We start from the raw sequence: 26,723 nt of genomic DNA, 5'->3' as shown, positions 1-26,723 counted from the left end.
TAATTATTCGAAAACAAAACATACTAGCTTTCCTAATGCATTGGCAAACTTCCGGTCAATAATTTTCCATCCAACCAAGGAACCGTGCGTGGGATGGCGTGAAAGAAATCAAGAATTAGATTGGAATGGTAATATTTCCTTACAATATGGTGAATTATTTAGTTGCAAAATATACATAATTTGTAACTGATTATAATGACAAGTTTATGTGTATGAATTTGTGATGAGTATGCATCTTTTCTAGCCTTCAATTTTGTGTTACACGTATTGTTTATTTTTTTGTCGTTCTCTACTTTTATTTTATTTGTACTAGGCCTACTACTACTAGGCTAGTACTAGTGTACCAGTAGTATATCTTACTGTAGTCACAGCAGTCATTGCTCTTTACATTACCAAATCAGATGTTTCTAAGGCGTATTTAGACCATATGCTGATTATTCCAGAATTAGTCTGACATTAGTGAAATATCTGACTACCGCTTAATAAGTTAATAATGGCGGCTTAATAATTCTAAAACTAAACTAAACCCTATTATTACTATTGGTACTATTATTGCTGCACTAAACTTGGTCTTCTCGAAAATCAATTTTACATTTAGAATAGAATAGAATATGCCCATAGCACCTGTAGGTGAATTTAAACAACAAATTAATCACACCATAGTCTATAGATGAGACCAGTCTAATTTTTGGAAGGCGTGCAAAGAGAGTATCATGATTTACCCAAATAAATCCACCCAAATCCCACATTATTTTAACATATCACAATAATTTATATCAATATTGGAAAATATTCCATTCTTTATACCAAATTGTCATTTTTGATTTAAATAACGTTTTTGGGGGTGCCAAATGACCCTTCAAAATGCGATTTCCAAGCAAGTTTGAAAGTTGTAACCAAATCCACTATTATTTCAACTCCTATCACAATTTAATTTATATTAATATTTGATAATATACCGTTCTTTATGCCAAATTGTTATTTTTAATTGAATTTTGTAGCCTTTATTTGTCAAAAATGCCCGTTAATATGTGATTTGCAAGTAGGTTTGGAAGTTGTAACCAAGGGACATAACTCATGTATTACACAAAATCGAATTTTGAGGGTCCTTTGAACACAAAAACGTTACAGTTTTAAATTGAAAATGACAGTTTGGAACGAAGAATGGTATATGATCAAATATCGATATATATTATTATGGATGGAGTAGAAATAATGATTTGGGTAAATCGTGTTACCGTGTAAAGACTTCTTTCAGCAAATTGGAATTACAAAGTTTTTTTTCCACTTGTCCCTGAAAAGAGTACTGTACATTAAAATATAATATTCTGAATCACACAAATTACATATTTACAATAGATTTACATTTATTCTGAAAGATGTCATTATTGAGTGTCGTCATCAATGGCAAGAGACATATGTACAGGGAGTAGCTGAAATCATTAGGAATTTGAAATCTTTAAAGGAATACCACTCCACAACTGATACAGTTCTGTTATAATGAATTGAAATTTTCGCAACATTCTAAAAACAATATAAACAGATAAGGTAGAATCTGTTTCTGTGTCTACTTGTAATCCTAGATGATGCCATTAGATGCCTGTGATATTTAGTGGATTCAAATACGTTTTCTGGTGGATGCAGTTACCGTAAAAATGGATAATCGAGACTTTATTATCATAACAACTGTAGTAATGACGATCGAGGCCAGGTTTTAATTCTATCACTAATATCTAAGCTCAGAGTGAAGTAATTTGACTGAAATTTTCAGCATATTCTGTTTTCATTATCTTTTTTTTAACTATCATAACGAGAACTCAGCTCTTTATCTAATCTTACCTAATGCCACTTTAAGTGCTTAAATTATTAGAAATAAATGAAATTCAATTAAAAAACAAAACGGGGAAAATTATCATAGACCAAAATCAATAAATAATATTGATTTAGGTATCCACAAGTATCACAAACACTACAGTGATAATAAAATATATAGATTAGATACAACTGAAACACCTGCTTATTTTAATATTCATAGGTAACTGGAAAATCAGTAATTAAAATCCAAAAAGATTAAATATTTTCACATAGTACAGTGTACATATACAGGTCACAATTCTATGGAATACAATTACTGCTTTTTACTGAGCGACGTTTCGACTAGGCTTCTCTAGTCATCATCATAGCTTGATAATGACTAGAGAAGCCTAGTCGAAATGTCGCTCAGTAAAAAGCAGTAATTGTATTCCATAGAATTGTAACCTGTATACTCTAGTTCAATTACTAAATGCCATTGAAACAGTTTACAGTGTACATGTATATACAATCTAAGGATTAGCAGTAGTAATCTGTGATTTATTATTTACACTTCTCATAGTGTCATTATCAACTGTCTGTCATGCACCATCTGTCACCATTGACCAACATTGTTTAGATGTAATTAATTGAAGCATAACATTAAATTCACTGAACTAGAACTTAATTCAGTGAAGGATATATTAGAAACAATGTAAGTTTTTATTCTGATTTCATGTAGGTCTTGGTATTTAATGTTGTATTTACCAATATTTTTGGTATTTATTAGATATTTTGTATATTCGCCTGAAGGATTGTTCAATAGTATGCACATGTGATTGATTGGTCTGTGCAAAATATTATTAATACACTAAAATAACAAAGTTTCATGTTATTTTATGTACAGTAGTTGATAAACATTATTATTGTAAAGCCTAAAGCATTTTAAGATAATACATAGATTATCAGTTCATCAAGGCTATTTTTCAGCTTTTTAACAGTAAACACTTGTTATTGACGTAATAAGTGAGGTTTACGGGTGTTTAGGTTAGAGATTTGATTATTGGAGGTTCATTTATCAATGTTCTTGATTTAATATACAAGCAGGTATTTTGTCCATTTATTTATATATAGTCTGTAGATGCCTTGATGTAAGGTTTGCAAGTTGTTTTTAAATTTAAAACCCAATATTTAGCACAATACATATTGAAGCGTACACATGTATATTTTATTCTTATTCTTACTTATTAATTATCAAAATTATTTTTAATTTTCATCTTGCTGATTAATTACTGATTAATTTTATTTTCAGTATTAAATTATACAAGATGGCAGAACCAAGTACATCATCTGTTGATACAGGAAATGAAGCCTTTGATTATGACAGTTTTGATGAACAAAATCACGAAAAACCAGCAGAAAGATGGGCACCACTTGGTGCTGCCTCCAGCCCCATTCCTTCCCCCCACGCAGAAGCAAGGTATCATAAATTAATATTAACTGAATAAGGAAAATGCTTGACTTAACTATTTAAATTGTTTTCTCATAGGACTTTTAGGATGGTAGGATCTTTTGGGCTACCCATCAAAGATTTGTGGAATAAGTGCAACAACCGAAGTTTATAACAATTTAAACTCCATTTTAATTTCATGTGATGAAGTGACATAAATAACAAATTTATTTTCAGCCATCATGATGAGGATGAAAAGCTACGAAAACTAGAAGATGAACAGGAACAGTTAAATTCATCATTATTAGCTCTTACAACACATTTTGCACAAGTTCAGTTTCGATTAAAACAGATAGTCAGTGCTCCTGCAGAAGATAAAGAGGTAAATATACACTAGAACCAACCCAGGAAATAAGGTACCAGACACAAACAGTGTCAGGCACTAATTCATGCCTTGACAGACACAATTTCTTGGGTGCCTGTCCTTTTGTCGGTCACTGATTTGTCTTTTTTCAGTGTTTCTATTGAAATTATTGACGCATTCCCTGAACAAAGTTCAAAATGTCTGGTACCAGTTCAGTAGTGCCCAAGGTTTTTTCAAGTATCTCCAAAATATTGTTTATAGGCCTGACTAGCTATTACTATAGCATGATTACTATAAGCTAGACTTCTGGACGTCAGTCTTGGATTGTCTTGCTGGTGTATTCATTCAGTGGACCGCGACATTAAAACAGTCAAGATCCTATGCACCGTTCTTACTCTGTAAAAGAAATATTTAAAAACAAGTTTTAGCATCAAGTGCAGAAGAGAAATTCAAAATTATAAGAGCCTTAACGGCATTTAAATATAATAAAAATTCCCAGGTTACAAAACTTGACTAGACTCAATGAAGATTAAAACATTTTTTTTTATCCAGGACGTGTTTCGGGCGTTTGCCCTTTATCAACTTATCAAAATATCATAATAGGAAATCTATGTTGCACAATTTCTATATATAAATGTACTCAAATTAATCATTTGTAGAATTTACTGAAAGAATTGGAGCAGTTTGCATTTCGTGGTATTCCGGATGTTAGAGGATGTCATATTGAAGATGCACAATTATTGGAGGAAATGGTAATTAGCTTGTTATAATAGAGTAATTAGCTTGTTATAATAGACAGTAATTAGCTTGTTATAATAGACAGTAATTAGCTTGTTATAATAATAGACAGAAATTACATTATTATTTTAAAAATTTGGAGTTAGGTTATGTACTTATTTTATAGACATGACATATTTTGTCCTAGTACACTTGAAGTAATAGTGGATATGATGTCATCAGTATGAATAAGGAAAGGACTATATTTATTGCCCTCAATAGCCATAGTAATATCTAGATTAGCTCCATATAATTGATTAAACACACATTATGCAAGAGCTAAATCTGCCTATAGCAGGTCTTTCTTTAGGTCTGAAATGTTATCTGGGGGGTTGGATGGCTGAATGGTTAGCGTGCGCGCGCTGTATCATAAAGTCTGTCATTGAGTCGACTGGCGTGGTTTCGTATCCCCGGTTGTACGTGGCAAGGAGTAGGGTCGCCTGTCCAACCTCATGGGTTTTCTCCGGGGCCTCCGGTTTCCTCCCACTGCTAAAGACCCCTACGCGCAAGCCAATTATGTAAATAAAATTAAACCATATGTTAGTCCCGAAATGACCTAGTTTGTGTCGAGTGGACGTTAAACCCCATTTCTCTCTCTCTCTCTCTGAAATGTTATCTAAATTATTAATTAGACATTAATTAACTTATCCAGACCATAATCAACTCTCGATGTCATCGCTAGCCTGCGATGTTTATTGGATTAGGTTCCGATTTGCTGTTCAACTTCCATTCATAATTTAATCATGAGATGGATAATCGAGACTGTTTTTTATCGTACCAACTTTAGTAATGATGATCTAGGTTCAGATTGGATCAATTTGACTGAAATTTTCAGAAAATTTCCTTTACGTTATCTAGTTTTTATCTAGTCTTTATCTGATTTTAAGTTGACTGATTTGATGAAAAATTTTATTAGGAGTTATGATATGTTTACATTAAAGATGAAACTTTTCCTTGATTGACATAAAATACACTCTTCCAAGAAGAGTTCTTTATATATATACACACTGTATATCAGACACTCGTATACCAAATGGTTAGAACCCCTATCATTACTCAGATACTTGTATTCCAAATTGTTAATTATGACCCCTATTATACTAATACTTGTAATTCAAATGGTTATAACCCCTATCATTCTCGTATATGAGTTTCAATAACACAACACGATATTCACATCTCTAGCGTATATTAAACATGCATTATGCAAGAGCTAAATCTGCCTATTGCAGGTCTTTTTTTAGGCCTGAAATGTTTTCTAAAGTATTAATTAGACATTAATTAACTAATCCAGGCCTTAATCAACTCTCGATGGCATCAGATTTCTCCCATATTAAATAGATTAGAATGGTTCAGCGATACTTTGATTTAATCAAATATGGAGGACCGAGACTTAGCTTCGGTCAACCAGTACAGTGTTTGAAATTATTGCACACGTCTGTCAAACCTTCAAAGGCTAATATCTTCACTTGCAATAGAGTAATTTGAATGAAATTTTCAAAGTATTCATTTTACATCATCCACTTTTGAACTATTATAGCAAGAATGGCGAGTTCTTTATCTAAATCTTACATAATGTATCTTTAATGCAGAAAATTTGATAAGTTAGGAAGTTCACAGAATTTGAACATAGCAGTGCAACATCAAGAATAAAACAACATGTAATTAACTGAATTTTAATCTCATTGTTTGTGTGGGAAATGATAGACTTTTTGTTGTCAATAGTAAAATTAGTCATTATTTATGTACCATTGTTTATTGTAGAGCGAGAAAGAGCATGAGGTCAAAATATCCCAACAGCGTGAAAAACAAAAAGAACTGATACAACAGTTAAAGTCACAGCTTGAAGACCTAGAAACGTATGCTTATGAGGTAAAATAAAAACCATCAACTAATATTGAAAGTCTGTGCGCATCATTTAAGTTTTTTTTAAAGACCTATAACAGCATAGTGGAATTTGGATATCTAAACAGAATATCAGTCCAAATATGGTTTAAATCTGTTCAGTATTTACAAAAATATAATGAATTGAAAATTTGTATTAAATCCAGCTACCTCTGCAGATGGTTGTACGTGGCAAGGAGTAGGGTTGCCTGTCCAATCTCGTGGGTTTTCTCCGGGCCTCCGGTTTCCTCCCACTGCTAAAGACCCCTACGCGCAAGCGAATTATGTAAATAAAATTAAACCATATGTTAGTCCCGAAATGACCCAGTTTGTGTCAAGTGAACGTTAAACCCCATTTCTCTCTCTCTCTTTCCTCTGTAAACAGGATATAAACAAAAAAAAGGCAGAGCCACCTATAATCTTTTCTAAAATTTGTTCATAAGCCCGTTTTTAATCCTAATTCTTATTCCTAATTAAATGTTAAATAATAAATTTGAGTACATTTTAGAGTGAGAGTGGATTAAACCATAGAAAATTAGATATTGTATGAAAAATACAAATGACAATTAACGACTTTCACCATTTTGTAGTTCTAGTGGATGATATTTTTTTTCTACACAATATTTATATTGAAATAATTCATTGTTAATTGTCCAAATATAAAACATTTTAAATATGTAATTGATAACAAAACTTGGCACCTTATTCACAAAGTCGTTATAAGTATCCAACCTTTTTACTTGTACTAGGATTTTAAGTACTGTCATCGTTTGCCTAATTGAACTCAGTAAAGTAGGATGCTAAACTCTGTTTTAATTTCTATTTTTCTCAAAAAATGAAAAGGCTGAGTTCTTCAACTATTTCTCATTTTTAACAGACAGGAAATGCTGAATTACCGACCACTAAAGTTATAGAAAAACAGAAAATTGTTATCGATGAACTGAAACAGAAAATTGATCTCGATCTTCATAATTTTGACTTTCTTTCGTAAGTCTTAATTTTACTCTCCTTATTACAATCACTACACAACTAGCAAAATGTTTAATACATGAGATGTTTGTTATATGTGTAGTTAAAAGACACTGAAGAAATTGAAGTGACAAAAGGAGGAAGAAACATTATCCTTCTCATTAGAAATGTAATGGTAATCATAGATAAAAATTGTCTGCGATATCACCTCGGTGGAAGCGGACGTAAAATACAACTAACAAACAAACAATAGATAAAAAAAATTAATCAGTAATATGGTTTTTCATCAGTTTAGTCTTTTGAACACATTGTATATTTTATTTACAGACCCGATGATCTCAAACAAGTAGTTGATCATGCTATTGGACAGGTAAGTTTTCTCATGTTTTCTTCATGATTGAATATTTTCTCATAATAACTTTGTTTAGTACATATATTGGGGGGTTGGATGGCCGAATGGTTAGCACGTGCAAGCTGTATCATAAGGCCTGTCATTGAGTCAACTGGCGTGGTTTTGAATCCCGGGTTGTATGCGACAAGGAGTAAAGTCGCCTGTCCAACTTCGTGGGTTTTCTCTGGGTCCTCAGGCTTCCTCCCACTGCTAAAGACCACAAGCGAATTATTGAAATAAAATTAAACCATATGTTAGTCCCGAACTGATCTAGTTTGTGTCGAGTGGATGTTAAACTCCATTTCTCTCTCTCTTTCGGTACATATATTGAAACGATATTTACTTAAAACCACTCATTTAGCTTAAATTCCTAATGTAGTATATGCTATTATCACCATTCTAAGAATTTATTGATATTAGTTTCCATCCATTAACCAATAGAATCGATCACCCAGATTAAGAACTTGTTATAAGATTGTTGTATGCCACACATTAAACATGTTTTACTAAAAATGACTCAAATGTATATATTTTGTTTTGCATTTAAAGTGGATATACGTAGTGTAAGTAGTAATAAAGTTTATTTTTTTTGTAGATCGTGAATCCTGCTAAAGTAAAAGAGAAACTAGTGGATCAACTACAAACACAGATAACAGATCTTGAAAGATTTATTCAATTCTTACAAGGTATGTAAATTCACTATAAAAACCATAATTCTGAAGCTACACTTTCAAGGGTGATACCCCAAAAAAAACATTCTGCTTCTCAGACAACCTTATTAAAAAAAACTTGAGGTTTTTAATTTTGTGTTAAATGATTTATCTCATCTGTTATTGATGCTGTTTACAGGTATTCACTTAAAGGCTCAATACCACTCTTGTTGTAACTGAATAATATGTCCCAATCTTTATTCTGGTCAACAAATTGTACTATTTTACAATATTCCAATTAATTGATGATACAAATTTCATCTTAACACACCTAATTTAAAAAATTGGAAGAATTCAACTAAATGATTTGAAAAGCCTGACGTAAAGCTTTTCAAATTTGACTTGGATTTAAAAATATTTTTGAACCCTCTGGACAAGTAAAATAGGATTTAATGGATAATTTACACAACAGGTAAGACACTAACACATCTAGTACTTAGAATAAGGCTATTTTTTTATTTTCTGGAGCTGTCAAGCCAGCAAGAGTGTTATTGTCCCTTAAACATTGATTACTAATTAGGAGCCACAGTGGCTCAGGGTGTAAGACCTGCTAACCAGGAGGTCTCAGGTTCGCTTCTGGTGATAGCAGAGAAAGTTCCATGTCAGTGGTGCGTGTAAAAATAAAATCTTTGATAGTTGTAAATTTGATATAAGTGTAGGTCGTAGCGCTGCTGTTCAGGAAAAATGTCCCTCATAGCACACTGTTTGGCGTATGCCCAGTCATTCAGAAGAGTAGGACATTAAACCACATTTCATTTTATTATATATTTTTGTGTTACATATCTGAACTTTAATGTGACTGAGCTTAAAGATACATTCCCGCGTATAAACTGGTTGATTTGATGATATATTTGGACTAAAAACATATTCAAACTAATTGATTTATCATAATTTTGCTTCAAATCCTTCTCAAAACATTGTAATTGCCCAGGAATACCCTGCTATAAAAATCGATCAAAAGAGGTCATGTTTGTGTCACGTGACTTACCTCTTCATTACAAAGGGCGCAAAGTCAGAGGGGAATTCATTGTATACACAAAACGATGTTGTCTTTAATCGCTGACTATTTATTACAAATATCGAATCCTAATTAAATTCTCGGATTATCCACTGCCTTTTTATCTCAGAAAGTGTTGTACGTCTGACTTTTCATAAAGTTTATCAACATGTACACCAAGCGCTCAATCTTCGTGTGCAACCTTCGACGTCACGCGTGCAGGTATTCCTAATCGTCGGGCTGTCGATTAGGGGAACCCTTACATTTTTGTCCTGTAAACGCTCCATGAATGTTTTTCAGGGAATCCAGTATTTTTCTAGTAAAATTTGATATCTTTACTTTCTATATATACCAAAATTGCCATACTTTTATTGGAAATAACCACCCGATAAATACTTTTCTGGGAACCTATCTTTAATACAAGTTTGTATGAGAAATAACAAATTGTCTTCTTGGTTTAAAGTAGCTAAGACTATAACTCAGTATCATCCAAAGTCTTCGACATCGAAAACACAAATTATTTGTCAATTTAAATCAACATTGGTGTTGTTATCGTATCTTGAAAAGATGGGCTTCTGATATCCAATATTTAAGACAACATAAACATTTTACCATTGGTACACGAATCGTGTACCATAATGGGTTTCAGTGCCATTTGTAATAGGGGACTCAAAGAACGAGCCTAGCTTTATTCCAAAAGTCATGTCAATCAGTGAAGCCATTTTCTTATATGGCGAGCACGCGCAATAAATACTATCGGTGTAGACTGGAATAACTAGGCGCTAGATAGCCATTCGATTGACTCTGATTTGAAATTAGAGTAAAAATGGAAATGATTGAATGTAAATCAGTTTATATAGATTCATATAACATTATTATATGTGTTGCGACCCATTTGGGTCAATTTCTAGGTCCCAAATATTAGCGATTTAGCTCCTTTAAAGACAAAAGGACAGATTTTGTACATCTAATGGAGTGTAGTTTAAATGATTTCTTTCTAAATGTAGTTATAATTGTAATCAGGAAGCCAAGGTGGCAAAGTGAGTAAGATGCTGGCACGCAAGCCTGGAGGTCTCGGGTTCCGAGAAAGTTCATCAAAATTTTCCGGCGGGGTCAGTGGTGCAGGACAGAAACAACTGACAAGGACAGATGTCTGATCATTTGAGTGGGACAAAAACAGAGGTCCTGTGTACATATTGGGAGTGCACATAAAAGTCCCCATGGCAGTTGGATTCGATATACGAATAGGCCATAGTGCCGCTGCCTTGCCAAAATTTCCCTCATAGCATACTGTATGGCGTATGTCGTTCTTCATTAGCCGAGTTGGCGCAGAACAGTAGGACATTAAACCCATTTCATTTAATATAATTGTAATCAACAATACTATAAGTTTGAATAATTCAGTGTATTTCTATAAAGTTTGTTGACCCTAATGAAGCTGAAGTACTGTATGGGTAATATTGTATATATTTTAGGTGAAGCTAGTAGTCCAGGACCATTAGGTAAAAAGAGATGTACATGTCTAGTTCACAGTCAGGTAATTATCACACAAAATTAACAGGGTTTTTTTTATCACCAAATAATCCAAAATCTAGGATGGTTAGTTAAAGATGCATTATGTAAGAATTTGATAAAGAGCATTATGTAAGAATTTGATAAAGAGAATTATGTAAGAATTTGATAAAGAGCTGACAGTTCTTCCTATAATAGTTAAAGAATGGATAATGAAAAAGGAATATATCGAAATTTTCAGACAAGTTACTTTATTATGAGCAAAAATTATGACTAAATTTGAAGAATAGCATAGTCTGGATTGTCATTGCTACTGTTGTTACGTAGTGCCACTGTCTGGGCGAAATTTCCCTTGTAGCACACTGTATGGCGTATGTCCATCTTCATTAGCCCAGTTCTGAGCAAAACAGTAGGAAGTTAAACTCCATTTCTTTGTGTCAATCATTCAGATTGTGCCAGACTGAGGCCCTGTGGTAGCACCAAAATGAAATCTATATTGACATTACTTCAAAAACCATTTCATTCCTAACAAAGTTCAGTCTAGAATTAGAAACCATAAAGCTGTTACTCACAGATCTTTTATCACAGTTCTTGTCTGTCTTCTCTTTTCTTCTTGTCACAGTTCTTTTGTGACCCGAACCAGTATGGTTGTTCTGGACCGAGTCATTGATTATAGATATTTTATCTCTTACAGAATTCATCAGAAATATCTGACTGTCCACCTGATTGTTGTATTCCAAATAAACACACATCACATGATCACAAGAAAAAAGAACAAGAGGTAAAGTGATGGCATGTTAACAGCCATATTTTCATGTGGACATATATTGTTGTCGCCCCTGTCCGTACATTCACATTTTGTTGTTGACACTCTACAGGTCACAATTTTTATCCGATTTTGACAAAACTTGAAATGTACGTTTATTTCCGAAAGATCCCTGCTCCTTTCGATATTGGCATGTATCCTACCGTAATTTCATGGATCAAACCATGCATGTCCCAACATAAATCCCTGTACTTTATAGGTGGCCCTGTGGCACAACGGTAGCGCATCTGACTCCAGATCAGAAGGTTACATGTTCAAATCATGTCAGGGTCCTGGATATTTTTTTCTGGAAAGACTAAAAATGATTTTCTTAATAAATAGTCCAATTTACTTATGGGATAATATCACACAATGTCATTTTTACAGTACCAGAGCTGGTCTAAATCTTTTGTTACGGTGTATATTTCTCTGGGAATCAATTCTATTTTCAATGTCTGTTTTTCTCCGGGAAAATTACAATCAATAAACTAACATACACCTTACATTTTAATGGGTAATTCCCAGAAAATCTATTTTTAGTAACACCTTATTCATGTCTTTATATAAATTCTACTACTATATAGGAGGCCCTATGGCGCAACGGTAGCGCATCCGACTCCAGATCGGAAGGTTATGTGTTCGAGTCACATTGGGGTCAAGATTATTTTTTTTCTAGGGAGATTAAAAATGATTTTATCAATTGATAGAACAAAACCTAGATTTCTACTCATATTATTACTTACAGTAAATATGTTTTACTGAATGTCACATTAACCTCAGTCAATATTTTCAAAAGGACTGTGGGCTGGGTGATCAACAAAAATCAAAAGGTCCATATTTTGTAACTCCAAAAAAAAAAGAAAAGGAAAAATGTTTAAAGACCTTTACGCCTGACAGGGCAGAACATACTAAAATTTAGAAAGTAATCAATCCAGGCAGACTATACAGCTAAGAAAATGGCCGTCATATTGTGAAGGGAGGTTGGGCATTTCCATTCCCATTTCAAAGACGCTCATCTATAAGAATGTTAGAAATTTCCTTGGCAGGGATGGTAAATTTTCCTTATATTCAACAAATCTTAATATGCTCTGGCTTTATTGGGGATGAAAGAGCTTGTACCAACTGAGTACAGTAATATTTTGTCTGTTCACCATAGCTAAAACCAATTAAGTATGTCTGATTATACCAGAATTTTGATTCACACCCCATATTTTAACAATTCACTTTCACTTGATTGCTATTCTGTCAATTTGAAATGTTTCTAACTGATAATTGAACACTTGTGTGAGTATTTACGATCAAGGTTTATATAAGGACAATGAATCAAGGTTTATACGGACAATGAATCAAGGTTTACATAAGGACAATGAGTCAAGGGACTGTCAATGTGTAACTTCAAGTTTGATTAAGTTCCCCTTGTGACTAAATGAACAGTCCCAGCAAATCATGCATGTCCCAACATAAATCCCATTACTTTATAAGTGGCCCTGTGGCACAACGGTAGCGCATCTGACTCCAGATCAGAAGGTTACATGTTCAAATCATGTCAGGGTCCTGGATATTTTTTTTCTGGAAAGAATAAAAATGATTTTTTTCAATAAATAGTCCAATTTATTTATGGCATAATATCACACAATGTCATTTTTTTAGTACCAGACCTGGTCTAAATCTTTTGGGCTACTACTTTGTTACAGTGTATATTTCTCTGGGAATCAATTCTATTTTCAATGTCTGTTTTTCTCCGGGAAAATTACAATGAATACACTAATATACACCTTACAATACAGTAGGTAATTCCCAGAAAATCTATTTTTAGTAACACCTTATTCATGTCTTTATATAAATTCTACTATTATATAGGAGGCCCTATGGCGCAACGGTAGCGCATCTGACTCCAGATCAGAAGGTTATGTGTTCAAGTCACATTGGGGTCAAGAATATTTTTTTTCTAGGGAGATTAAAAATGATTTTATCAGTTGAACAAAACCTAGATATCTACTCATATTATTACTTAATAGAAATATGTTTTACTGATTGTCAAACTGACCTGTTCTTATAATTATTTTAAAAAGAACTGCTTCTGGGTGATCAATAAAATTCAAAAGGTCCAGGGACCAAGTTATTTTTTAAAAGAAATTCACAACACACATGACAGAATTCATGAACCAACATGTAAAAGGCCTGTCAATTGAAATTTTTTTACCAATCCAAATAATATCCTTGTATGGATATTTTGCAATTTAAAAAAATGCAGAAAAATGTGCATTGTATACCCTTTAAAAAAATGTTAATGATGGTTGAGTTTGAATTTCGGACTGAAACTGCCCATAAAATGGCTGCTTCTTGTTCGCAATTAGTGTAAAAGTATGTAATACCAAAGTTGTGGACCCTGAAGAAATGTTAATTTTTATACGCCCACATTTTTATGTGGACGTATATTGTCATCACCCCCATCCACCTGTGTGTTCATTCACATTTTGTATGTGGACGCTCTACAGCTCACAATTTTTGTTTGATTTTGACGAAACTTGAAATATTGGTTTATCTCCCAAAGATCTCAGTTCCTTTCGATAATAGCGCATATCAAACTGTAACTTATTGTGGCCCTTCAAGTTTTTAGCTTCTGGCCACTCTAGAGGTCCCAATTTTTATCCGATTTCGATGAAACTTGAAATGTATGTTTATAACCCAAAGACCTTGATTCCTTTTGATATTCACACATATCGAACCGTAGCTTCCTGAATTATGGCCCCTGATTGTACAAAAAATCACATTAGTTTTTTTAGCTCGTTCTCTGTCCATCTCTTGCAAAATGTGGGCGTATCTTGCATGGCAACTGCTTGTTAATTATTGTCATATATTTAACATTTGAGTGAGATTCAGCAGTTGAACAAATAACAGAATGATGTTTTTGATTAGATGTGGACAGAGATTACATGTAATATACATCAATTCATACTTCACTCTAAAACACAATTCACAATTGTATGCACTATAATTATACACCAGACATTCTACATGCTATATAATTACTATTTATTATAGTTGTATACAGGACACGATTCTATGGAATACAGTTATGGTTTACTATCGTTCTCCAATCTTTAACAAGTGAAATAAAAATACCTAGACAAGCCTAGTTGAAATTGTACGGTATTCCATAGAATTGTGTCATTTATATGAATAGTATTTACTCTATAAATCAGCTTTATTAAAGACCATCTGCAAAACAATCAAATAGCTAACATCACGGCTTGATACAGACTAGAAAGTCCAAGTCAAAATAGAATTGTGTCCTGTACATTTCGAGTTTAATCAACCAATGTCATATAGAAACAACTTAACTCGTAGGTGCCTTTACAGTCAAAGGTGTATACATGCATATAAAAGCAATAGGGGTTATTTCGGGACTAACATTTGATTCACAGGGATCTTTAATACTGAGACGATATAGGAAAACCTGATGAAAACCCACAGGGTAAGGCAGGAAACCTCACAACTCATCATGATTAAAACCATGACAGTTGAATTGATGAAAGAACTTTTGGTATTGATTTATACGCATTGATTTATATCTTCACACGACAGTTAAATATAGATTAAATTTGTTATTTCAGCATTTAAAGCATTCAACTACAACTATAATGAAGAAAGTATTAACAGTGCTACAGATCTATGTTATTAGTCAGTTAGGCTGTGGAAGTCGAGAATTTAAACGAAATTTGATGAAGAAGACGCCAAAAGGAAATCATTGGGGGTATGTATAATAATATTTGATTTTGTTAGAATGTAGACAATGGTAGAAAAAGGAGACAGGACTAATGGATATTAGGCTACATGTACTTAAGGATATCTTTTTCCTCACAAAATGTAAAGCAAATTACAATATTGCCCATTTCTATGGAGTCAAAATCAAATTGGTTCTATATTTTTGATTGGTTATCACTCTTTTAAAATGTTGGGATTTTTTTTCTATATTTAAATAGAAATATACATGTACCTGCATATTCTAACAGATGCATTATGTAACAATTGGGCCTCAGGCGAAGCCGGATATCCTGTTTGTGATAAATAATCAATTTGAGTACAGTTAACCTTGGACCAATTCAAAATTTGATATTATCTAAAAAATGCACAATAAATATTGGCGACATTAATTTTTATAAATTATGGAATTAATTATGGAATTGTATACCATCTTTATTTTCAGGGATTTGAGAGCTAAATTAGAAGTAGCTATAAATAAAACATTAGAGACAGTGAAAGCACAGGCTGAACGTACATTAGATAGTGATGAATTCTCAGATGATTCTACAGAGGTTGGTCTTTCATCATATTTTAAACTAATATTCCATACAGTTTTAATGATTCGTACTCATAGTTGTAGGTGTAAAACATTTTATGCTAACAATCACAATCATCGATAAACTTGTACAGTAATGAAATGATAATGTGTCAATAGTTCCAAAATAACAATAAAATTCTTTGGATTAAATATTTTATAGCAGTAACAAGAAAGTAGCTTTTATGGATATTCTGTTGTAAAAAAAAAAAAAAAATCTCATGACTATCTATTTTGGCTCATATTCCATAGTTATGATTTTAAGGCCATAACAATAAGTTTTACATTAACCCTGTTGCAATTAGTACATTTAAATATTGATTATAACAGTTCCTTGAAGAAAATTACAGAAAAGTGATATATTAATACAAATATATCCCTTGACAGAATGAAACTTGCCGAAACGGCTGTTCCTTAGACCACCTTTAACCTCCCTAAATATGTGAATAGCTTTCCATATTATAGGCCCATTTACTAATTCGTATGGGTGTCACTGCTGTGCACGTGACGTCACTGTCTTAGAAGTTCTATTTAGGGCGGTTTCAAGAATTTTATGTGCTATAGGTTAAATGTTGACCTTATGATTTACCTTTTCATGGAATTGACAATTTGATGTTTACAGTCTGATGATCAGAGTAATGCTGCTGTAGTACAGTGTATTAGAAGAGATTTAGCTATAGCTATAAAAGATTTAATGGAACATGGCTTAATGGAGGTAAGTAATTATTATATGTAGTACTTTCATTTTTATCCCTCTCGAACGAGTTAATGGGGCGGTGGGCAAATGAAATGGGGTCTGTCTGTCTTGGTTTTTGTTTCCGGAGCATATCTGAGGATAACCGGTAAGATATTGAGTAGTTGTTCTATTTGCTAATTTGAAAGTTAATGGGGCTGGGAGATAATGAAATGGACTCCGTCTTTCTTGGTTTTGTTTACGAAGCATATCTGAGCATAACCGTTTAAGATACATAGGGGTTGTGCCATTTGCTAATTTGAAATTTTTTTTGTTTTCCGTGAAAACAATTTTGACTACACAAGACAAGTAAATGGCTGGGTCATCTTTATATGCAGTAAAACAAAACTGAATACCAAGTGGTGCAGGATGGAGGACCTGCCCCCCCCCCCCTTTAATTTCTTGTAGTTTTGAGGGACAAGAAAAAGAGGTCCTATGTATACAATTGTCTACATGTTAAAGATTCCCTGACATTTGCTAGTCGTAATAAGAATAGGCTGTAGCGCCACTGTCAGGACACTCTCTCAAAGAACACTGATTGATACATTCATATCTTCATTGATTGGACCACAGAAAAGTAAGGCATTAACTCCCTTTTATTTCTATTTTTCCTTTTGATAGGTGGGACAAAGTAGAAGTGTGGTTCCGTTTGGATGTTTTCCATCACGATCAGCAGCTGTAACCAGATCCTTACACGCCTGGGATCTTTTATTAAAATATTATGAAATGAAGGTAAATTGTCCAATTATTATATTCTATTTCAATATCTTTATTGTTGTCTTATTCTAGATAACTAAGCCTAATTAATGTATTGATTTTAAATGCATGCTCTGTACATTTATAGAGGGGTTGGATGGCTGAATGGTTAGTGTGTGTGCACTGCATCATAAGGTCTGTCATTGAGTCAACTAGCATGGTTTCGATTCCCCGGTGGTTCGTGACAAGGAGTAGGGTTGCGTGTCCAACCTCATGGATTTTCTCTGGGTCCTCCGATTTCCTCCCACTGCTAGACCCCTACGTGCAAGCAAATATTGAAATAAAATTGGACGAGTTTGACCTAGTTTGAGTCGAGTGTACATTTATTGTACAACTGTATTTTTTAAACCAAAAAAGATAATCTGAATCACTTCCTTTATAATTGTTTAGCATAACCTACTGATTAATATACTCAAAATAATTTGTAGCTCTTGAATTGTTAAATACGACTGAGGGTTATATGTTAATGGCGTACTTTATTGAAATACTTGAATTCAAAAACAGATACAAAATAAATACCCAATATATTTTCATTCTAAACAAATTAATAGTAACAAGATATGAAGAGTTAAATGAATATGTCGGGTTAATAACTAATCCATTATACCATGACAAATCAATCGAAGTTAACCAGAGCTATAAATATTTTAATGTAAAAGTGTAAGATGATGACTACATTGTTACAGTGTGCGAAGTTCATTATGAGCGATTAACCAGAAAATAACAGATTATTGCAGATAAACTAATTTTTTGATAAACAAGGCTATCAAACATGCTGCTAACATAAACATTGTCAAATAAAATCTGTTGGACCACAATGTAATTTAATCAAAGAAAAGCACTAATACAGTGGTTCTCAACCTTTTAATGCCCACGGCACACCTTGGAACGCTTGAAAAAATGGCGGCACACCTGGCTAAATATATATGAAAAATATTTGAATTTTGTAAAATAAAACATGACAAGTCATAGACGGAAGACACAGACTAGTCATAACCACATAGCATGATTCAAACTTGAAAAAAAAAAAGAAAAACATAGCTATGAACATTGGGATCAGGTGGTTTTTCGCATATACATAGTGTGCCGTTGAAAATTATTTTGTGGCATACTTAGGAAGATCTCGCGACACACAGGTGTGCCGCGGCACACTGGTTGAGAATCGCTGCACTAATGATATGTATGTTTTAGTTGTTTCAACAAATTGAACAATAGAGATTTGATTGGACTATAAAAACACATTCTGTCGAAAACCCATGTTTCAGCTTGCAGAAATGGCTACAGAGGGATTTCTCAGCCCATGTTTCAGGAATATGATCATCAACTTGTATTAGTAAATCCTGTATTTTATGGTCTAACTGTTTTTACTTTGTTATTTTTTACTCAGCATGGTAGAGAATATAATGATTCACCAGCCAGAAAGTTATCGCAGTCATTTCATCTAGATATAGTTGGTGGTAAACCTATAACAGCTAAACAGACTTTACTAGGAGCCATAGATACCATCGTAACTTCACATACTCCATTAAAACGTAGTGAAGATTCACATTTTAAAGCCTTTATTTGTATGGCTCTCAAGTAAGTATTAATATTTGGACGTTTATGTGCATATTTACAGTCGACCATAGAAACATTTAAAGGACAGTGTTCTTTTTCCCCAATAATATATGTACCGGTATGTGATAGAATTTGTTAAACACATTCCAGTTATGATTTTGACACAGAGAGATCTTCGCTGTGATTTGTCCGTAGAATAATTTGAAGCTTCTGGATTGGGGCAAAAAAACAACCCAGTAGATCTATTATTGTTACCAACTGAACTGGGTTCTTCCAGAATCTTCAAATCATTTTACGAACCAACTATGGAAAAGATTTCTATATTAAAATCATATTTGGAATCCGTTTCTATCACATATTATGTAAAATTGGTGTACAATGTACACCAACATTGTCCTTTTAAGTTTTAAGCTGGCTATACACAGCATAGTTTTTTTGTCCCCCGCCTTTCGAAGAAAGCAGGGGACTATTAAAATGGGTTCGTCCGTCTGTCTGTCCGTCTGTCTGTCCGTCACACTTTTTGGGACACAATAACTCTCTTCCTGATTGAGCTAGAATGTTCAAACTTGGTGTATGTGTTTATTAGGTCAATGCCTTGATGGAGTTCGAAGATGAGCATTTTCCGCTTAGGGTAAGCAGAGATAAGCAATTTGATTGGTTGATGCTTTGGGACACGATAACTCTCTTCCTAATTGGGCTAGAATGTTCAAACTTGGTGTATGTGTTGATTAGGTCAATGCCTTGATGGAGTTCGAAGATGAGCATTTTCCGCTTAGGGTAAGCAGAGATAAGCAATTTGATTGGTTGATGCTTTGGGACACGATAACTTTTAATTGAGCTAGAATGTTCAAACTTGGTGTATGTGTTTATTAGGTCAATGCCTTGATGGAGTTCGAAGATGAGCATTTTCCGCTTAGGGTAAGCAGAGATAAGCAATTTGATTGGTTGATACTTTGGGGCACGATAACTCTCTTCCTAATTGAGCTAGAATGTTCAAACTTGGTGTATGTGTTGATTAGGTCAATGCCTTGATGGAGTTCGAAGATGAGCATTTTCCGCTTAGGGTAAGCAGAGATAAGCAATTTGATTGGTTGATGCTTTGGGACACGATAACTTTAGTTCTAATTAAGTGAGATTGATGAAACTTGGTGTATAGTTTCATTACAGTAATACCTTGACTAAGTTTGATAATGAGCATTTTCTGCTCAGGGTAAGCAGAGCGATACGCAATTTGATTGGTCGAGACTTTGGAAAACAATAACTCTCCTACTTTGATTGTTAGACTATAAGTAAAGATATACTGTTTGATTGTTCAATACTTTGTAAAAGATAATTTGTGATAAATTTATATGTGTCCTCTAATTATTTTCCTATTTCGGCGGGGGACATCAGCCTCACTGTTGGCTTGTTTATCTAGAGATATACTTAAAGCTACAGGTGAAAGTAATATTGGAGATGTAAAGCTGACTATTGTTACGGAATATTACTAGACAAAACACCAATTGGTGGTCAAACATAATAAGAAGAAAGGTTAAGTGGCCAGAAGGCCTAACACATGCGCTTTAGATCATTTGTTGGGTCAAGTGGCGTGGTTTTTATTCCCAGTCTGTACATGACAAGGAGTAGGGTCGCATGTCCGACATCATTGGTTTTCTCGGGATCCACCAGTTTCCTCCCACTGTTATTGACCCCTATGCATAAGCAAATTATTGATATAAAATTAAACCATATGTTAGTCCCAAAATGACAGTTTGTGTCGAGTGGACGTTAAGTCCCATTTCTCTCTCCCTATCATAAGAATCTTGAAAAATTGTATCTGTCTAGTTATAATGAAAATAGTAGAGCGGGAGAGAAGATAATGTCATAGTATTCATTCTATTCTGTTTATACGCTATTAAAGCTTGTCACACAAAAACAAAACTATATATGTTGTAAGATTAATTGATAAAATACTATACATTTAAATAACGTAAATAATGTTTTCATTGCAGTGAGAGAAAATTGGTAACTTGGTTACGTCTGCTCTTCCGTACACAAACATTGATAGACCTGTACTATCAAGACTGGAGTTATGTTGCTAGAACAGGTAATAGTTCATCTTTAATAATAATTATTATTACATGGCAAGAACAGCTTCACTAAAAAGATTCTGTTTATTATCCAAAGGCTAATGCACTTTGGCTTCATCATATTTTCATTGACTGGAATTGTTTCTGCTAAATCTTAACTGTCACTAACACATCATTATTAATATTATTAATAAGTTCATCAGACTATTTACAGTCTAGAAGACAGGAATATTTTTTAGCACACCATTCTATCAAAATAAGAAAGTGAAAGTAGCTAAAAAAAAAAAAAATTTGTATGTCAATGACCTTCCACCAGGTAGTTATTTCTTTCATTATTTTTTGCCAAAACCGTCTAAGAAAATAAAAGTGAAAGTAGCTAAAACAAATATTTATGTCAATCACCTTCCACCAGTGTAATTATTTCTTTCCTAATTTCTTTTAGGTTTTGATGATGCGTTAAAAGCACTGGATCGTTTGAATACAGTAGAGTTTATTCTACCTGTTGATATTGCTGTCAGACCATTCAGTAAGATCAGAGATGCTTTCTAAATACTGTCACAACAACGTGAACTTGGAGGACAAAAATCTTTATAAAAGACAATTTAACAATCTACTGGAATTTATACATGTTATAACTACATTGATCAAATATTTTAATTTAATTTTGATTTAAATAAGAAATGATTTTCTGTTCAATCATAATCACAGGGCGTTTATTTCACTCATCTTTGACTGACTGACAGTGAAATTGACTGACTGGAGAAATTACTTTTTACATGCCATGAATTTGACCTTAAAATGCAATAAATTAAGTTAAATGTATATTTTTATGTGCAAAAACTCTTTGAAATATATAAAGAATTTGGGATAAAAATTCTCACATTGCTTGGAAGAAATATCTTTGTAATCTGATGTAAACATAGTACGTACAAACAGCAGACAAAAGTTTTATGTGAAAGCCCTGCTTCATCACCAATCATTCCTTGAAATCAAAATAAGTATGGATATTAAATTTATACATGTAATATATAAATACCATTTCTTGCATTGATTCATAAAAATAGCAAATTGGTGTTCAGTCTTGCTTGAATTTGAATGAATATTTCTTTGTGTTTATTTTTATTGAAGAGCTATTCTATTCATATATTCATGTATATAGATGAATTCTGACAGATCAGATATATTACAAAAGGTGTGGGTTGTGCCAAGGATGTGATCTCTATTGTTAAATTAGCCATGACATATTTTAGATTTTGTGAATATTTAAGCTTATGGTTATGGCTTGTGCTGACATTTATTAAAAAGGTATTCATTCCATCTGATGAAATCAGATTAATTTGAAATCATATCTACTCTATAATTTGTTTCAAATAAAGCCAATAAAAACAAATACCTATGTTTATGGTTCCCCCTGTAAGTTATTGGGCCTGGGAAATGAGAAAAGAGTTCAGGATTGTTGTTTTTGGATAAAATAAATAGGGTCTGTCAGGTAACCATAAACCCAAGTATTTTTTCTATTTTGGCCTAACAATGTAAATTGTCTATCAAGGTATTTATTTATGTCATTAGAAACTGTTCTAAAAATCAAAACTCTGGCTGTGGATACATGCAGCAAAGGTTTGAATCTTCATCAATTATCTTACGCTCGTACATCACCTGAGTTGATACCTGTTATTTATTTCTTGCTAGTTTGTCTTGTCCGTGCTGTTCTCCTGCACTTAATAATCTCATTCAAACACCAAACTATATACCTGTATTTAAATCCTAAAAGAACAAATTGTAGAATGATTGGTCATATATGTAACTATTATTATTGAATATGACCATTAAATTTGATTTGTAGGTCACAGAATCACATTATATCTTTGGTCTCATTACATTTAAATCTAGAATCACATTCCTATTTTAAGTCTCATTATATTTAAGGTAACAAGTAGTTATTTGTGTTGTGTATATAGTTTATGTTTGTTATTGCTTATGGTATATCTTTGTTTTATTTGCTGATTGAAATCCCAGTTACCTGTTATCAATATATGTTTGTTTTAAGACACACATACTGGATACCTTGATAGTTAGAATTAGAAGCATGTGAATGATTTATATAAAGGCCTAAGGAGAAGAGGTACTTCACTTCAAGGCTCATAAATATCTATTTAATTTTTATTTTACATCTGCATGGCCGGTATTCATGCCACATAACCCCAGATCACTGATGCCCGACTCTGGCCATGCAGGGGTGAAGTTAGGTATCCAATTTTTTTGCTTAGTCCACGAACAAGTGTGGGAGGGAGGCCCAAAATTTGTTCTGCTCCTGCATATAACAATCCTCTCGGCGACTCTGTTTATACCAGTATATTGTTTCCATTTTTGGGAGCAACAGTGCCTCGATGAATAAGACATTAGCTCGCTAACCTGGAATCATGTGTTCAATCTCTGCGTTGGCCGAGAAAGTTCATCAGGATTTTCAGACGTGGTTCCTCCTTGTCAGCGGTGCAGGAACGAGGGTCGGGCAAGAACAATGTGTAGTTCGGATTGGACAGACAACCGAAGTCCACTGTGTACATATTGGCATGAACGAAAAAGATCCCTTGGAATTTGATGTAAGAGTAGGCCGTAGTGCCTCTGATGACAAAATTTCCCTCATAACACAATGTATGGCGTGTGCCTATCTTCATTAGCCAAGTCAGACATTAAACGCCATTTCATTTGTTTCCCATTTTCAATGAAAACCTGAAAGCCAACCTTGTCTGTTATATTATTTATATATTGTTGTCCCTCTAACCCAAGGTTTCTCTCAATCTCTAACAGTATTTGTTATTTTATTGTTGTTTTTAGTGCAATATTTCTTTCTGTGATTGTCTCCTATCGTTAATATATTAACTTCCTATTATGATGTTATTTTATTAATCTTATATGTTATTATTAATTAATGAAAATCCAACAGTATTCTGTTATTACATTATATTATGCTTTTCTTTTATTTATGAATGATTATAAACCTTAATATTCACAACAATTACATTGAAATTCACAGGCAGGATATAGTGTGTATTTTAAGTTGTGTAATATATTGAAACAACAATCAGACTAAAATCCTCGGGCAGTATCAATATATCTTGCTCTTAACCATTAAACCACACATATTTAACCCATGGTACAATGTATACAAAATAAAGACCAAGACAAAAGAGAAATAGCTAAAAAAAATGTGTGTATTTGAGAAGTGTAAATCTATTAGAGTAAGGAAATAAGCTATTAATGTCTTTACCATTTTTGGTTTATTATCCTTGAAAGGCATTTATTTAATTATATGATTCATAAGAATTGTTATTATACATTCAATTTGTTAACATTCCTTGTTTTTATTCTATATTACGCTATGGTTGTGGACCTGTAACTTTTTGTCAATTATTGTGATATGATTTATGACGAGAATATGATAAATCTAGTGAGACGCTATTGTAAAACTTTTTTTAAAAGATGCATTATGTAAGCACTAAATCTGCCTACTGCAGATCTTTTTTCTGGCTTCAGATGTTATTTGAATTATTATTTAGACATTTATTTACATGACATGCCCTTAACCAACTCCCTTCCCATTTATTAATTTAACGATAAATGGATAATTGAGACTTTGTTTAATATAATAGCAATGATACTTGACAATGGAGACTATCTTGTCAAAACTTCAAACAATAATAACTTTGCTCAAAATAAATTAATTTGACTGACATTCTCCATGTATTAATTTTTCATTATCTATTTTTTAACTATTATAGCCAGAACAGCCAACTCTTTATCTAAATCTTACATAATGCATCTTTAAGGATCTTGCAGTATAGTATAAAATATAAAACAGATTTTACTTATGTAGTTGATATACGAAAAAAACTTCTATTATTATACTAAGAAGTGGCAACTACCTGAAAAATTAAACAACTTTTGAACTGAATCAAGTTAGTATTAATTTGGAAAACGAGATATTTTGTTTATGATCATATTAATAAATATATTATTAATATTAATGATTTTATTTAATAAAAGAAACAACACAAGTTAATGAATATATAAGAGATAGAATATTTGAAACATTCCAGTACTAATATGGCCAATTGGTTATGTTTTGTGCAATAATACGAATCATAAGCCTGGTGTATAATATTTGATAGATGTACATAATGGTAGTAATTAATGTAAGCGTATTGAAGGAAAGCGATCTTTGTTTTGTGTTTCCTTCATCATAAATTCTGGTTTCTTCCATCTTGACTATTGGTACTTAACATCTTTCAGCTAAAATGTTTGATTTTTTCGTCTGTAATTTATGAACTTTTGGCTAAGATTTGAACTTTCAGCTGAAATATTTGATATTCATGAACTTTCTTCTGAAATGCTTGATTGTTTTCAGCTGTGTTTTGTGATCTTATTCTTGCTCTTTTCATGTGAATCTTCACTTTCAGTGTAGTAGATTGATCATTCAGCTGAAATCCTTGATCATACTCAACTTATTTTGGTTTTACAGCAAATACACAAAATTGGCTGGTATTTTTCTGAAATTTGAGAGATAACCCTTTTCACAATTAAAATAAAAATAATCATTTTCTGTTTAAACAGGTTTAAAATGAAATAATCAATGTGTATTATTAACCACTTTGTTATTATTTTTGTTAAAGTTATTTTTTGTTTAATGTAATGGCTGCATAAATTTTCTCTACCTCCTAACATTTGATTAATCCACTCTGTGTTCTCTGGTATAAAATTCTTATTTCTGTTATTTATTATTTTTAATCCTACTGCAGGAAATAACTGATATATTATTTACAAATATTCATATATTATCATCTTAATTAATTAGTTTATTAAGAAACCTGAAACTTTGAAAAGCACAAAATCGTTATCATAATACTAAAGAATTCAGTCCCCCAAATTGTTACTTTTTTTATAGATGCTATTAACACAATCATTTTAACCATTTATATTTTTGTTGATATACATGTAATTATAGGTGTTCCATTTACAAATTGAATTGCATGTTCTAATTATTGATAGTTATTGTCTAATTGTGTAATATTTTAACAGATAGTGTTCTATATCCATGGCAACAATAAAATGTAAGGTAACATTCAGTCAGCCTTTTGGGTTTTTTATTTTTTGATAACTACATATCAATGTAATAATATATCATGTAAAAATGTCCACCATAGCTACTAGTAATATAGAACAGTAAACACCACCATAGATACTAGTGATATAGAACAGTGAACGCCACCATAGTTACTAGTGATATAGAACAGTAAACGCCACCATAGTTACTAGTAAACACCACCATAGCTACCACTAATATAGAACAGTAAACACCACCATAGTTACTAGTAAACACCACCATAGCTACCAGTAATATAGAACAGTAAACACCACCATAGTTACCAGTACACACCACCATAGCTACCAGTAATATAGAACAGTAAACACCACCATAGTTACCAGTAAACACCACCATAGCTACTAGTAATAAAGAACAGTAATCACCACCATAGTTACCAGTAAACACCACCATAGCTACTAGTAATAAAGAACAGTAAGCACCACCATAGTTACTAGTAAACACCACCATAGCTA

The 26,723-nt window shown here is 32.8% G+C and overlaps 1 protein-coding gene and 4 non-coding genes across 5 annotated transcripts; all 5 read left to right on the top strand.

The window, feature by feature from the left end:
- The first annotated feature begins 38 nt into the window (after positions 1-38).
- On the top strand, positions 39-26,230 carry LOC126823876 (RUN domain-containing protein 1). The gene is made up of 17 exons (XM_050552923.1): positions 39-128; positions 3,104-3,271; positions 3,479-3,623; positions 4,265-4,357; positions 6,147-6,254; positions 7,144-7,253; positions 7,563-7,605; positions 8,222-8,312; positions 10,809-10,870; positions 11,540-11,626; positions 15,268-15,407; positions 15,861-15,969; positions 16,615-16,707; positions 17,347-17,457; positions 18,869-19,059; positions 21,030-21,124; positions 21,550-26,230. The coding sequence occupies exons 2-17, from the start codon at positions 3,120-3,122 to the stop codon at positions 21,654-21,656; spliced, it is 1,737 nt and encodes a 578-aa protein (XP_050408880.1). The 5' UTR covers positions 39-128; positions 3,104-3,119; the 3' UTR covers positions 21,657-26,230.
- On the top strand, positions 11,873-11,944 carry Trnaw-cca (transfer RNA tryptophan (anticodon CCA)). The gene has a single exon. It is a non-coding gene; the product is annotated as a tRNA-Trp (tRNA).
- Trnaw-cca (transfer RNA tryptophan (anticodon CCA)) lies at positions 12,237-12,308 on the top strand. Its single transcript has one exon. It is a non-coding gene; the product is annotated as a tRNA-Trp (tRNA).
- On the top strand, positions 13,134-13,205 carry Trnaw-cca (transfer RNA tryptophan (anticodon CCA)). The gene has a single exon. It is a non-coding gene; the product is annotated as a tRNA-Trp (tRNA).
- Positions 13,513-13,584, top strand: Trnaw-cca (transfer RNA tryptophan (anticodon CCA)). The gene has a single exon. It is a non-coding gene; the product is annotated as a tRNA-Trp (tRNA).
- Positions 26,231-26,723: the final 493 nt, after the last annotated feature.

This window comes from Patella vulgata, chromosome 6, assembly GCF_932274485.2.
Source record: "Patella vulgata chromosome 6, xgPatVulg1.2, whole genome shotgun sequence".
NCBI classification, from domain to species: domain Eukaryota; kingdom Metazoa; phylum Mollusca; class Gastropoda; family Patellidae; genus Patella; species Patella vulgata.
The sequence above is the reverse complement of the archived record's forward strand: the minus strand, read 5'-3'. Positions and strand labels throughout refer to the sequence as shown.